At 44.2% G+C, this 15,436-nt stretch overlaps 1 protein-coding gene across 2 annotated transcripts; it reads right to left on the bottom strand.

Annotated features, from left to right (window-relative positions):
• Window positions 1-4,369: 4,369 nt before the first annotated feature.
• Window positions 4,370-14,523, bottom strand: FUS (FUS RNA binding protein). 2 transcript variants are annotated; one of them, XM_036927318.2, is made up of 15 exons: window positions 14,392-14,523; window positions 12,800-12,824; window positions 12,561-12,712; window positions 11,661-11,805; window positions 11,255-11,445; window positions 10,835-11,042; window positions 9,221-9,255; window positions 7,703-7,735; window positions 6,883-6,986; window positions 6,367-6,496; window positions 6,018-6,119; window positions 5,762-5,885; window positions 5,336-5,436; window positions 5,054-5,201; window positions 4,370-4,745 (listed from the first exon to the last, which is right to left on the bottom strand). In XM_036927318.2, exons 1-15 carry the CDS (start codon window positions 14,402-14,404, stop codon window positions 4,706-4,708), a joined length of 1,551 nt encoding a protein of 516 aa, XP_036783213.1. In that variant the 5' UTR covers window positions 14,405-14,523; the 3' UTR covers window positions 4,370-4,705. The 2 variants fall into 2 exon arrangements, with proteins under 2 accessions (XP_036783213.1, XP_036783214.1); XM_036927319.2 differs by having other exon boundaries at window positions 11,661-11,802.
• Between the last annotated feature and the right edge of the window lie 913 nt (window positions 14,524-15,436).

The raw sequence follows: 15,436 nt of genomic DNA, 5'->3' as shown, positions 1-15,436 counted from the left end.
ACTATCTCCATTAGGATTTTGTTCCTAGCTTAGAAAAAACGTTTTTGGTTCAAATCTCCTAACATTGCAAGACTGAAAAAACAAGCCTGTGTTTACTGTACCTGTGCTAGTAATTAGAACACAAACCCATACACAACATCCAACCTTTCACGAGGAACTTTTGTTAGATCCTAACTAGTATTGTTTTATGTACAGTTTTGTACAAAGTTGCCTTCCCAGGAAGGTGGATTAAACTGGAAGGACTCTCTGCAAAACTATAAAGCGGGCTCTGAACCAGCAGCATCAATACTACCTGGGCCTACACTGCATCAGAATCCCCATGCCAGTAAACTGCCAAATGATTCATGTACGTGGTTGAACTCAGACACATTGCCGCAGACACTTGGCTCTCAGACAAGTTCACAGAGGCCTCACCATATAGGAACTTGCCTTTCCACTTGGGGAGACAATACACAAGATAGGTCTGCACTCCCTCAAAACTCTGGAAAAACCAAAAAAAAATTTAAGTCCTGTCAGTCTAGACCTGATAGGTCCCCACCCGCAAAGTGCCTGCAGTGAGCTCTAAGGACACCGACAGCTTCAGGGAAACAATGCAGTTGAGCAACACTGCCCCCATGAGGTGTGTACAGGATGCTGCCTGGAAAGCTTGGCTCATACTCCCTGCAGATTGTTTTCCTATCCTCACCCACCCCACTCACCCAACTGCCCTCCTTGGAGTTCCCCACTACAGCACAGGAGTACTGTATCTTCAACCCAAAAGGCCGAACTCTTTTGTTTCCAGTTCCCACGCTGGTGATTCTCTAGTTTTATTCCTGTTGAGAGCCTTTCCCGCAGCACTTAACAGTCCCAAGATACAGGAATAAAGCCACAATCAAGAGCTGAGACAGAACTATCCGCCTGCAGCAAGCACGATTTCCCGACGCACACTTCTGCTCAATATACACTTCTGTTCCTGCCTCCAGGACACTGGGCATTCATTTTAGACTCAGTGGTCTACAAAAGCTCTTATAAAAACTGCCAACATTGTTAAGAGTGGAGGCCCAGTAATTCAAGCCCTAAAGTAAAATCTGTGTGCCAATACCCACTTGATGCTACACTTCAGTTCTTTATACTAGCACCCTGAAGCCTTTATGTGTGCAGGCAGAACAATTTTTTATGGAAACTTTAAGTTTAAAATTATTTCACAGTAAGAAGTGGAATATGAAAAGAGGCTAACTGCAGAGAACCCAAAGGTAGGAACCTAAAGGTAGTCTTTAGAGCCTGAGCTGGCAAGCTGCAGATGGAACCTGTAACCTAACAGAGTTTAGCCTCTTGTGTAGATTGAGATCTGGTTACAAAATCCATAGTGGATGAAACTGGAAATGGAAATACACCTATAAACGTCTTTAGTATATATATGTAGTATACAGTATACTATATATATATATATGTAGTATACAGTATATATACATATATAAACACAATATATATAGAGCATATACAGACCTTCACTGCAGGTCAAACTACCCAACAGATTTATCCTTAGCCCTATGTCCAAGTTACTAAAACCCAAAGAAGCCCAAACACTATGAGAGGGAAAGCTCAAGTCTAATAACCAAGAATTACATTACAGGACGAAGCAGACCTTCAAGCACAGCCATCCCCACCCACAAACTGCCCTCACTTCTTGCCAATTGTCTGTGTTCATCCCCTTCAGAAAGCCAAGCACCTGGTGTTTCCACTGTTTTCAGTATTTTGATAAAAACATATCCTTTAGAATACAAAGGACTAGTCTAAAAATCTCACCAAAGAAATATGACTATTACTATCCAGGCTATTACAAAGGATGCAGCGAAGAACAGAGCCCGATGTACAAACCCCATGGATCTGACTTGTTCACCAATGATATGCTGGCACCAGAACCAACTTCTAAGAACCGACCTTATTTTCATCTTCAGCCACTGTCCAGAAAAAGCCCTCAAAACTATATCTACCTACTCATTAGACACCTGGGACCCTATTTTCCTTTAGGGGCAAGGCAAATCACTGAAGCCCTTTCAAAGGCATTAAGAACTTAATCCCAGTCAGAAATCAGGTCTTACATGGAGCTGTTAACGTCTTTCACCCCTAGTACCCCAGATCAAAGAACTAAACCCTAACTTCAAAACCCCAGCCAAATAAATATGCAAAGTAAAAAGCTAACCTTTTCAAACAATAAGGCTTCTCTCTCACTTACCAACTTTACATTTCCCTGTATGGCTCCGTAAGATGACTGGTTAGCCAGAGACGGGCAGTCGCAGGGGGGCCATCAGGTGAGAAATTGGAGATCAAGAGGTGAGGCTTAGAACCTCACCCCCCATTCTGAGATAAATATTCTGCATACGTGGATGTTTTATTGCCCTTGTCTAGCTTGGATTAACAGTCTACAGGCACACATCTACATTTGCTCTTACAACACTGAACTGTTTTCTACCTTTATCTTGTATCTACCTACCACTTCAGCATTAAAAATAATATAGAAATGTGGTATCCACACATAAATCAAGTATAAAAATCAAATGAGTATTCATATTTGAACTGTTTATAGTTCATAATACATGAGCAAAACCTAAAGTTTCTGTGATGACTGCCCTTGTACTGTTCACCATGTAACTTATTCACTATGTAAGAATTTGTTCTCCATGTAAGAACTTGTTATGCTTCAGAAGATTGGAGACTGACGAAAATTAGGCTTGGGGTGGAGTAATGATTGTGCATTGAGCATTGACTCCCCTATACAGAATTTTATTGTTGTTAACAACCATTTGATCAATAAATATGAGATGCCCTCACCAAAAAAAAAAAAAAGTGCACACTTCCAATTGTAAAATAAATAACCGGGATGTAATGTATAGCATAAGGAATATAGTCAAAATATTGTAACAGCTTGGTATGGTGATAGCTGGTACCTAGAATCATCATGTATATAAATGTTGAATCACTGTGTTGTACACCTGAAACTAATGTAATACTGTGTGTCAACTACCCTTCAATAAAAAATAATTATCTACAAAAAAAAACCCAGCCAAGTGAAGCAGAAACAACTGCTCAAGACATGGATCAGGCCATCCACACCATAGTCTAACAGCAGGGTCAGTCTGACCACACCAAGAACTACCACACCCTTGGCTCTGAGCTTCTCGGTGTCAAGTCAAAGCATAGCCTGGGAGGACCTCAGCCATTCTCAGCCAGTTACAAGCACTCCCACTCAGGGAAGGCCCTTCGGACAAGCTCCACTCCTTTGCAGAAAGCCTTTGCTGGTGTGACTTGGGGACACAGCAATACTTCTCTAGAGAATACCTTCAGCATTCTTACCAACTTTCAAGAAAGCACTTCCCAACCAGCAGTCCCAGGGACCCTAACAAGCTTTGCTTCTGACAAGTACTGTTTCTGCAACCGGCTTTGCAGTTCTATTTAATTCACACTCAACTGGTTGGCAGGTAAGTGAAGTTTCCAACTCGAGCTGGGTAAAAAGGTCCTTGGGGGTCAGGAAAGATGTAGTTAGTGGCACTGTTCTGAGGCTGTAACTCACTGGCCCTCTTTCCCTTATCTCCAAGGGGACAGGGAGGGCACCCAACCCCCACTAAGGCTAAGAACTTAATACCGATGACCTCAGGAACCTAGGTATAGGCAGGATGTGAAAGCGACCCAGCTAGACCATCTTCCTCTAACAGGTTAATCTACCCAAACCTCACCTTCAGAAAAAGTTTAGGCAGGGGACTCACCTAAAAACCCAGAAACTGCCTCTACCTTCTTTCCTAACTAACCTACCTCTCACGTTATCCTCATTCCCAAGCCTCTTCCATCAAATTTAACATCCTCTTAAAGATAAGCAAGCAAATCTTTGGGATGGTAGCGTGTCCCCTTCAGAACAATGGTTACAGGATGAAAATGTTAAGAAATGAAAATGAAGTCACAAGACTAGAACACAATCCTGGCTCCATTTCCGAGAGCCACATAACCAACACACACCTCACTTTTGCCTGTTGTGAGCAAGGCCACACCACCTCTGCTGAAGTTAAGTGCTCAGTTATTCTTCCTGCAAACTCAAGTTAGCTACGGGGTCCCTGTCGTGGCCAAGTTTGAATGCTGACCCACAGGCAAACCTAATTTGCTTGAGCACCCCCCCTTAGAAAAGTGTCAAAAGAGTCAGGGGTCCTTAAAAAATGTAAAATTGCTACATTAATAGTTAACTTGCTAAGACCAGCACATGATAAACTCCCACATTGTTGGACAAGTAACACTCATGACATCATGTATTTTACTCACTTAACCCACTCATACAAGCAATGTTTACCATGACAAAGTTTTATCTCCACCTTTAAGATGCCACTTGACCTTTCCCCCCAGACCAGGTATCAAACACTTTATTTCAGTTCCTGCTAAGCAGGAACATAAAAATTATTCTAGTGCCTGCTAGGCAGGATGATCTGAAAGAGGAAAAAAAAAAAAACAGAAATACCCACATTCCTGATTCGGACCTTCCAGGAGTGAAAAGGGGGAAATGGGGGAAAAAATTAAGCAAAACAATGGTTTTTAATGGGAACGAGAGGTATGGTTACAATTACATAGTCCAACAACAAAAAAAAAAAAAAACCATAGGTCATCAGGAGTTGTAAGGTTACAAAATAACAAGGGTAACACTGGGTACAGGAAGAAAAGCTGTTTCAGAACCTCAGGAGCCAGGCTAATAGGGCCTCTCCCTGCGATCCTGTCTGTGCTCACCCCTGCAAGAAAGAATATGCATTAGGTCAGTTACCAACCCCTCCACCCATCCCAACCCTCAAAATCCTAGCTTCCCCTACTACCCAACCCCAAGAAATGGCTCCTCTAAGCATATAGGACACATGTGGGTCTACAGATTTTATTTCTCCAAGGTAATTTTTCTTCCATTCTTCCCTTCACACTCATTAGTCATAATTTTCCAGTCTACCCCTCAAAGATGAAACCACTGCCCTCCAAAACACCTTGCTATTTCATGACCTCTTCTTCAATTTCTACGCTTACTTTCATTTCAGCGTTGAGTCTTACTTACCTGGAGTCCATCTTGCCAGGGCCAAAGCCACCTCTGTCCCCACCACCCCGGCCTCCTCGGAAGCCCCCACGGTCCCCGCCTCGGCCTCGGTAGCCACCCCGATCATAGCCTCCTCTGCCACCACGACGATCATCTCCATAGTTACCACCTAGGGCAAAATAAATGATATATCATATCCCCCCCAACCCATCTTTCCTTCCCTCTAGACTTCCTGATTAAATTTAAGGGTTTTTTTTTTTTTAATCTCAAATCCTTATTACCAGCTCTACACCTCTTTCTTACCCATATGAGAGCCTCCTGGTCCCCCTCCTGGGCCATCTGGTTTAGGGGCCTTACACTGGTTGCATTCATTCCTCCAAGAGAAGTTCATGTTTTCACATATACTGAGAAAAAGTAAGACATTTAGTTTGGAGGGGTGAGTAGTAGTAGGCAAGACCTAGAATTAGGACAAGACTCCAATAAGGAAACTGAGGCCTCACAAAGACAAAAAGGCTTATTTCTCAAAACAGAGCCAGGAACAAAAATTATTAGTAATCCAATACTGGTTCAATACGTTTTCCACTATTGCAACCTTACTTGGGTAAGTTCTCAGCCAAGTCTGCTCCCACCCATGTGTGTGGCCTTGACATTTATTACTTTGGAAAACACAACACTGCCTAAGTATTAAACAGAACACATACAAAAGGACTGAGAAGAGGTTTCACTCACGGATTAGGACACTTCCAGTCACCAGCTCGCTGCTGTCCTCCACCACCACCACCTCCACTGGGGAACCCTCCCCGTCCACCGCCACCACTGCCACCTCCTCCATAGCCTCCACGGCCCATGGGTCCTATGGTATAGATAACAAAATGGTCTGCTGCCCTTTCAAGTTTGGGTAACCTAACCTTTTCTATGCAAGATATTACCATCCTCTCCTCTCCCCATCACCACTTTATACCAGCAGCAGCAAGTAGCTCCTCACCTCCTCGCCCTCGGCCTCCACGACCATTGCCACCACCCCGATTGAAGTCAGCTCGCCGAGTAGCAAAGGAGACCTTGATAGGATTCCCAGAAAATTCTTTACCTAAAATACAGGCGATATAGAGACTTTTTACTAAGGTCTGTAGCTCAAAGGCACAACTAGTATAATTAAGACAAGACTGCCTTCCTGAAGTTTCATAAGTTTCGTGAGATAAGCAAAAATGAAGACTATACCAAAGTCGCAGATTAAGTATTGGAAGACTCAAAGGAACCCTCAAAACGTAGCCCATGTATCCCTAGGTTAGCTGCCCTATCCCACCCACTCCTATACCAAGCCTCCTCATACATACCATCAAACCAGTCAATAGCTGCTTTAGCAGAAGGTGGGTCGTCAAATGATACTGTTGCCTCTCCCTTCAGCTTGCCTGTTTCCCTGTCTGTGTACAGATTAATCATGGGCTGTCCCGTTTTCTTATTTGTCTAAGGAAAGCAACATGAGATAGTATCAGTCTCACAGGATACAGTGCTACCCACGTTCCACCTTCCCTCTCCAGAACCTGAGGTTTATCATACCAAACTTCAGCTTCTCTCTGCCCAGTTACTGTTTCCTACTTCACATGTAACCTGAATTAAAGCCATTGGCTACAATTTTCTCACTTCGGTTATGAAAAGATAAAACTAGGTTATCAACTACAAATTCAAGTTTACAAGGGACCCTTTCCTATCCGTTTTGTCTTTTTCTGTTGGCAACAGCTCATGTTCTTTCCTTAACAAATTAAGCTGACAACCATTTATACTTTTATTTTTACTGTGTAAATAAAATCCAATAGCCCACAACACTGACAGGTAACACTCTGCTCAAGTACCTTAATAATACCAATCTGCTTGAAGTAATCAGCCACAGATTCGATTGTAACATTCTCACCCAAGCCTTGCACAAAGATGGTGTTGTTGTCTGAATTATCCTGTTCTGCTTGTTAGGTGGCAGAAGAAAACACGAATTAGAAGAGAAAAAACAAAGGTAAAGCAAGTCAGTAACTCGTAATAACTTAACTCTAAGGAATACTTGACAGTAAGCTTGAAGAGAATTCTAAAGCAGCCAATGTAAGTTGGTTTATTTTAAACAAATCAAAGAAATCCACATCCCAACTGTCCTAAGTGCGCCTATATGCCAATAATTTTACAAACTAGTTTAACCATGACCCTTTGAAATGTTAATACCCATTAAAGTTCAAAACAGAACTGGCCAAGATCAGTCAATATACCAGTGTTTGTAAACGTTCAACTTAGGACCCACAGGTAGAACTTTTTTATCACTAAAATTCAACAGTTACAACCAAAAGACAAACTAAATGCTTCCCTTCATGTGTCCTTCCATTCACTAACTTGGTCATGATCCACATTCTAAATTTTTAGTGTCCTCTACATAAGAGATGCATCAACATTTCCTGAGACCTGTTAGAAATGCAGACAGCTCCTCCTAGGGCTAAACTGCTGGGAGAGGAAAGCCACTGATCAGATTTCTGATATATGCTCATTTAAAAATCACTGCTAACTATAGCTACATCTAAACTCCCTTTCCTTCATTTCCCCTTCTTTACCCTTTTAGAAATTTTTAATTAAGAATATCTGGAAAAAATCCTGGTAACCACTTTTGCCATTCTTTCAAGCCACCTGTGGACTCACCAGAGTCATGACGTGATCCCTGGTCCCGGAGGCCTTAAGTGACATGAAAAAAAAAAAAAGAGGGAAAAAAGAAAAAAGAAAAAAAAAAAAAAAAAAACAAGGGAAGAGAACTATTAGTCAACAGGCAGAGACAAAGAAAAAAAATTACACCAAATACAAACTCTTGCAAAGTATCAGATTAAGTATCAGCTCACAGACTCATCCAAACCCTGTCCTGGGTTGCCTGCCCAGAGAATATCCTAGACAGGGCTGGGGAAGACAGGCCCATTCTAAATGCTTCTATAACTTGAGCCCCCACAGGAACAACTCCACACTTCAAAAAATGCTGCCTCCCCTAGCTCAGGCTGGGAAATGTCCTCAGCACAGATTTGGGCGGGGGGTGAGGACGGCAGGAGGAAGACCCATTAAAGTTAAACCAACTCATAGTTTTGGCCCTGTTCTCTCATCCCAGAGAGAAATGGGTTTACCACCAGCAATGTGATATATGCATCCATCATCAAACTTTCAAAGACACTTATCCCTTGTGGAACAAGTTTTGATTTCATCTTGAGAAACCTTTAAAACCACATTGTTTCCCCAAAAGCACATGAAAATAAAAAACATACATAATAGCTATTTATTATTAAAGCATGTCCCAGGGAACAGACCAGAAATCTTACTTCCATAAGGCAGCCTCTTTTTTCTTTTCCAGAGACCATCTTTGACCAAAGTTTATCTGAATTCACCATGTATAAGTATTGTGTCCACACTCAGTGACACTTTAATCATGAACCCAACCCAAGGCTTTAAGTGTTGAGACAAATCAAGAAACCTTTGTTATTTAACCAAACCAGGAAAAGTTCCGGCTTACTGGGAGACTTCTCAAATTTGCCAGTTTTCCATGAATTGTTTGTGCTGTTTAAGACCTGGTTATTTCCCATGAGCCACACATGCTCCAAACTTTTCTTGAAGTAGTCCACACCTTCCTTCCCAAAGCTAGTTTCTATTTGCCCAACTGAGTTGTTTATATAAGTACATATATGTAAAATTGCAATGACACCATCCAGTATTTAATATATAAATTATATACCAACTTCACCATCCTCAGAGCAGGGCAGTATTTCATAACCTTCTTCCAGAATTAAAACATTTGGAGTTTGTTACACATACACATATTACTTGGACACATTGATCAAAAGGATCCTAAAGCCAAGTTTATACCACGTGTATCCAGTTTCTCATAATGGTGGTCACTAAGTGCCAGGTGTGGCAACATTCCTCTGTCAGAGGCCTACTAAGCATTTATTAACCTGGGCCAAACCAATTTGGTACCAGACAACTGCTGAGGCTCACCCCTGCCTGTCTCCAGGTTAGCACACATCTGGTAACAGGCAGCATTCTAACCCCACCCCATTCTGGAGGTGGTTTTGGACACTTAAAAACCTTTTTGACATTTAGAACACATTAAGACATCTGCAAATGAACAATCAGACAAAGCATTGCTGGGAGTTGGGAATTTTGGAAACTCTGTTCACTTACCACCAAATTTATTGAAGCCACCACGGTCACTTCCGCTGGAGAAGACAAGTTAGAAGAAAGGACATGAAGCTTCCAACGGCTACAAAAGGGCGTTTATTTTGTTTAATATTCCCCAAATGTAGGTGGTGTTTCGGGAAAAAGATACAAGTGGCTACTAAAATACATTCCCCTTCCTGACCACCCCTTTGTCTGACCTTTGAGCCTGTCACACACATGTGTGCAATTTCTAAGACACAGTTATATTTAAAAGGTTATATATTTATCTATTTCCTCTGGAAAAAAAAATGACCCGTTTTCCTTGGTCGTTCTTCCGATGTAGATGTTTTTTCCTCGTCGTGAGTGGCTGACAAGCCAGTAGGTTGGTTTAAAAACTCTACCCCCAATTTACCCAGAAGACATTTCACACCAGGCTGGGGTAGCCCTGAACACATTTTTGTGGTTTTTTGCTTTGAAAGCAGCAAGCAGACCCAACCCCATTCCATAAAAAGTCAAAACCAAAGGCAATTTCCCTTAAAGCAAGACAAACTTAGCTAAGCCCTATCCTAACTACTGAGCTGTTTTTAATCTCCCCCCACCCCCGGGGTCACCCCTTCTACACTGCGAGAAGAGCGGAGTATTTTGCAATGTCACCTTTCATACCTGTGGCACATAAAATGCAGAGCAAGTTAACAGTCACATAACAGTTTTTCTTTTAAAGTTTTGCATTAAACACACGCACACAACAGTTTTCCTTATCTTTGCACGGTTTTTTGAGATTGCTCCCACCCACCTCTGAATACTTACCACATTCAAACTCGTAAAACCTACTTTTTCCCTGAAAGGAGTAACACATAGACATTCCTCCCCTTTTTCAAAGGGATAGAGTAGCGTCTTTCAAATGATTTTTACCAACAGATTTGACAAATAACTTTAACATCAAATCTAAGGTTTTACTTCAAATCAACTACAACAGGAAGGGGAGGAACAAGTCCAACTGGAGAGGTAAAGTTGGACAGGTAACCAAGGTAAGGGGGACAGTGGAGCAAATACGTGGGATACCACTGTCAAACATTTTGTCCAAAAGGTCTGCACACTTCAGGTAGCCCCATAAACCAAATCACACACAAAATCTTTACTGTCAGTCCAATTAGTGCAAACCAAGCTTGTGAATTCAAATGACTACAGAATATAGGAAGAGTAGCCAATTCCTGGAAGCTGAAGTCAGGTTAACCGCTTACAAATCCCTTAATGGACACATGGGAATGCAAGTAACAAGTTTCCCTATTACCAGGAATGGGATCATCTGTTTTCCTTGCAGAGAAAAGAAGCCTTTACTTCCATGTTTCTTGCCTAGGAGATCGATGACTCCAATCCATACACACCCATATATTTTTCATTTTTCTTTGGAAACAGACATGTCAGTAATCAAATTTCTATTCAGGTGTGGATAGGAGATTCAGGCTTACAGGTTCTCACAAAAATAAAACAGGGATGTTCAAAAAAACAGTCAATGTCCCCAAATAGGGCCCTCACAAATCCCTAGAATAAAACCACCCATGCACTGAGGGACAGGGAGATTCATGCAACCCTCCACACTCCCCACTCATGTTACTCTCTGGCTCACAGGACACCTACCCCATGCCGCCTCTGCCTCCACGGCCACCTCCACGACCTCTGGGTTCATAGCCACCACTGCTTCGGTTGTAACCACCACCACCGCCCCGGCCACGGCCCCCACGGTCCTGCTGGCCTCCCCCGTAGCCACCACCGCCACCACCACTCTGGTCCTGATTGCCATAACCACTGCCGCCACTCATGGAGGGCTGATCTTGGCCATAGTTACCTGTCAAGACAGACAGACTGCTTAAAAAAAACTGTGCAGTGGCATATAACAGTTCAATAATGCCAGCATATAAATGAGAAAAGAAGTATAAACACAGCCAGGAAACAATGAAATCAACATTTTAATGAACCCTTTTAGTTTAGGACCAAGCAACAGAATATAAATCCTTGCAGAAAACAGGTGTTAAGACCAAGCTGAAGACACTTTCTCACCTCCACCACCTCCTCCTCCACCACCTCCACTGCTACTATTGTACTGATTCTGCTGTCCATAGCCCTGAGGGGGATTGTAGGAGCTTTGTGGCTGGCCATAGCTTTGTTGTTGTCCACTGTAGCCAGACTGCTGGCCATAGCCCCCACTCTGGGGCTGCCCATAGCCGCTGCTCTGAGAACTGCTACCGTAACTACGGAAAAGGAACAATAATAATAATGCCAACATTAACAAAACTTCCTTTCACTTTTGGTGAAACAGGGATGTTCAAAGAAACAGTTAATGCCCAACACCCACGAGTACCAAGACATCCCCCTCCCATTATTCAAGACTACTACTAGTGCTGGTCACATTACCATTCCTGATCTTTCAGGCCTTACCCCCCAAGCCCCCAACACAACTTCTTACGTTCCAGAGGTGCTGCTAGGAGCTGGCTGCTGACCATAGCCAGGGTAGGAAGACTGCTGCCCATAAGACGACTGAGAACTCTGGCTACTACCATAGCCACCAGCTGAGCCATATCCCTGGGGAGCTGACTGAGTGCTATAGCCTGCTAAAAGAGAAGAGAGGAAATCACAAAAGCTATGAGTTAAAAGAAAAGGCATGGAATGGGTTTAAGAAAACATTATGTACAAATGCTACCCATAATTGGAAAGTCATCCTCTTAACAAGCTGCTTGGGAATCTTTTAACTCACTGGCAAAGACGTTTTCCTTCTCTTTTACCCAAAGGCCAATGTTCCAACTTCTCTACCAACTTCTAAATTCCAATCTCATCCCACCCATCCTGAAGGCAGTCTCCAGGCCCACCACTAATCACGGCTCTAGTTAAGTCCCTATTCATTAACAGCATTTTAGCCTGCTCTGTGTGTGCAGAACAAATAGGCCAACCACATTATATACATACACTTCAGAACCTTAGGGCAAATTCCACCTCCTTGTTTATCATGTGATATATAGTAGTCTGACTCCGAACACCAAGAAAATCATTTTCTCCCAGTATCAAAAGCCTAAAACTTTCTCCCTTTATTTTAGCGAATGCTCTTCCCCATCTCACTTTCATACTGAGGGAAAAGGGGGAGAAGTGCAGCATAACTAGAAAAAGCCAAAGAAAAAAAGGAAACAATTACAAGCCAATAAGCATTTTTACTTCAAAGGACTCAAGACTCCAAAGAATTTTAAAGGTTATAGACTGGTTAAGGGAAAAGAAACATAGGACAGTTTCAACATTTCAGCACTGCTTAGCTTTAAGAAAAACAACAATCAGAAAAAGCAGGAGGGGGCAGTGTGACCCACTAAAAGAGACTCACTGTTTTGGGTCTGTCCGTAAGAACCACCATAGCTGCTCTGGCCATAGCCTGAAGTGTCTGACTGGCCATAACCACTGTAACTCTGCTGTCCGTAGGGCTGACTGCTCTGCTGGGAATAGCCCTGCCCAGGCTGGGTGGGGTAGGCCCCATAGCTGGAGAAAAAGAAAAACACCATCAAGGAAGATACCTTAGCCACTCTTGCCCTCTGCAAACTGTGGAAATCCAGAAATGACACTAACCTTTGCGTTGCTTGCTGGGTATAATCTGCAAAAGAAAAATACAGCTACATCACCTTGAATCATCCTCAACAAAATAGGGCTAAATTTGCTAAATTCCTTACCTTAAACGTGGAACCTCCAGATAAGAAAATCAATAAACAGTAAAGGGCAGAAATTCCCCCAAAAGACACTCATTGAGAGGAGGGACAAGCTGGCATATCAAACTTAAGTTTTCTTACAATAAAGAAAAGCAAAGAAAAAAATTTCTAGAGACTAACAGCCTTAAGTATTGTAAAAACCAGGAGTCTTAGTGGATAACTACAATCTTCTGCAAACTCAGCTGATTCCAGAAACTGCACAAATTTATACACATTTCGCTGTCACTCCCACTCTATGGGAAGATACGGTCAAACCAGTCACACGGCTTACTTAAGTGGTACATGTTTTCATTCACGCCCGAGGCAGCAGTGTTCAGAATGTGGCCTCCACTTTCTCAACCGAGAGCCCAAAGAACAGGAAAATCTCAAGAGACCAACTCTTCACGATTTGCCCAATCTTGACTGGGAAAGTGGGCTTTTAGTGTAAAGCCAGGTAACCAAGAAGAGAGCTCTATGACCCCCAAATGACAGATCATTAAAGTGCCCGCCTCAGAAGGCAAGTCAACTGGTCCCTGGTAGCCCTGTGGCTCCAATTTTTACGTTTCCTCACCTACCTTGACGTCCTCGCAGCTGTAGAGAGACTCGGCTAACTAAAGGTAGAGAAATCCCTTTTTGGAGGCCACAGTGGAGGAACTTAGCCAGATCAACTCATCTTCTCAGCATAGGAAAGAGACACTTGCCCCGCAGGAAAGGGAAAATGACCGAGAGGGAATGCAGGCTCAGACGGACGGTCCTTTCAGTTCCTTCCCCATAAATAAATTCAGGCGGGAAACCCGCAGGCCCTGTGCCCGTGCCCGCCCCCAAGTCCACTGGACGACACCTCCTCCCACGCGCACCCCCACCCTCCCCAAACCGTCAAGCTGGCGCGCGGCCCCGATCCCGAGAGTCCGCCCGCAGCCATGTGGCAACTAAGGCGGGAACGGGACGGCCCCGCCCCTTCCCGAGGGACCCTGGGAGGCGAGGCTCCACACCAGACGCGCTCCGCTGAGTCTCCAGCCGAGGGTCTCGCAACAAAAAAAAAAGGCCCAACACGAGGCGGGAGGGAGGCTAGCGCCGCGAAAGAGAAGGAGCCAGCAAAGCGCGTGCGCGCACAGGATACCCGGATGTGGCACTGCGACAAAGCGGGCTGAGCGCTGAGCTGGCAACAAGAGGTCAAAAACACTACGGCAACCGACCGTTTTCATCTTTGTCTCACGTTTCGTATCACGAAAAAGCGTCTCTCCCAACCCTCACATCAAGGGAAGACCCCCCGCCCCACTCAGGGCACCAGAGGAGCGAAACAAAATGGCGACATCGGCCTTCCCCTTCCACCCTTCTTGGCAGCCTCCCCGCCACACTGGTGCGAAAAAGACCCTACACGCGATCGTCGCCTGGGTCCCACCGAAAAACAAACCCAGATAGGAGGGAACGAAGCCCTTGGCAGGCGAGCCACCACCACCTCGCGCCTTTACATACCGTTTGAGGCCATGTTCGCGCACCCGCGCACAAGCCGACAACCAACAGTAGTAAAACAACACAGACCGCCGACGCCTCGAGGACTGAGCAGACCCGCCTCCTGCGTCGAGGTTTATGTACGCCTCCTGCTACGTACGGTGGAGGAATGCACCAAATGCGGAGGGAAACGGGGAGGCATGGCCGGACTCCTGTCACTCTTCAGGAAATATAGAAGATCCGAGCAGACAGAAGGGTAGTATATTAACTAATGAGCCTGTAAATAATATATACGAATATACCTTCGGAAAAAGAACTCTTCATTGCTCTGCAGGATTAGACCACGACTCACGTCCACCCTATAAGGGCATAATGGTACTGTCTGATTAACCTTTGGGGGCGGGACGAGGGGCCCAGGGCGTTTGGGGGCGGTACTGCAATCGAAGCCGGGAGTGGCGGAGTGGGAACCGAAATTCCTCTGGTGGCCCCTTTCACTGGGCCCCGCTTTCACTCAGGATAACGAGTTCCTGCGTTCCATTGCCCTGCCACTGCGCCAGATGCGTGGTCGCTCCCGCACCAGCCTCCGTCTCTGGCTCTAATGTTCCTCCCCAACAAAACACTGGCTCCTCACTTTTCCCTGTTCTCGACTTTCATTTCATCTTTCAGGGCTGTGTTTCCGTAGTCCTTACCAGGGTTTGTGGATTGTAATGTTAGATTTGTAAGAAAGCACGGAGTTTAGCCCGACCCCTGAGTCCTCGTCTGATGGCCCACCCAAACCCTCAGGGCTTTGCCCCTGACTAGCTGTGGGACGGGACAGCCCAGGCACTCTGGACCTCAGAGAGCGTTGAAATTAGGGGTCTTCCAGCCTTTCCCTGATAAGGAGCTGTTTTTTTATATTCCTATATCCCTACGAAGAACCTATGTGGAGATACAGTAATAACTGGTATTTGAATAGGGCTTAAGTGGTTTCAAAACGGCATAATTGCTTTCCCATCACAATCTCGTGAAGAAAGTAAAGGTGTCTCCATTTTATAGATAAGAAAAGTGAGACTCAAGAGAGGCCAAGTAC

Source organism: Manis pentadactyla, chromosome 10, assembly GCF_030020395.1.
Source record: "Manis pentadactyla isolate mManPen7 chromosome 10, mManPen7.hap1, whole genome shotgun sequence".
In the NCBI taxonomy this organism is placed as follows: Eukaryota; Metazoa; Chordata; class Mammalia; order Pholidota; family Manidae; genus Manis; species Manis pentadactyla.
Note: the sequence above shows the minus strand (reverse complement) of the source record. Positions and strands in the feature narration are given on the sequence as shown.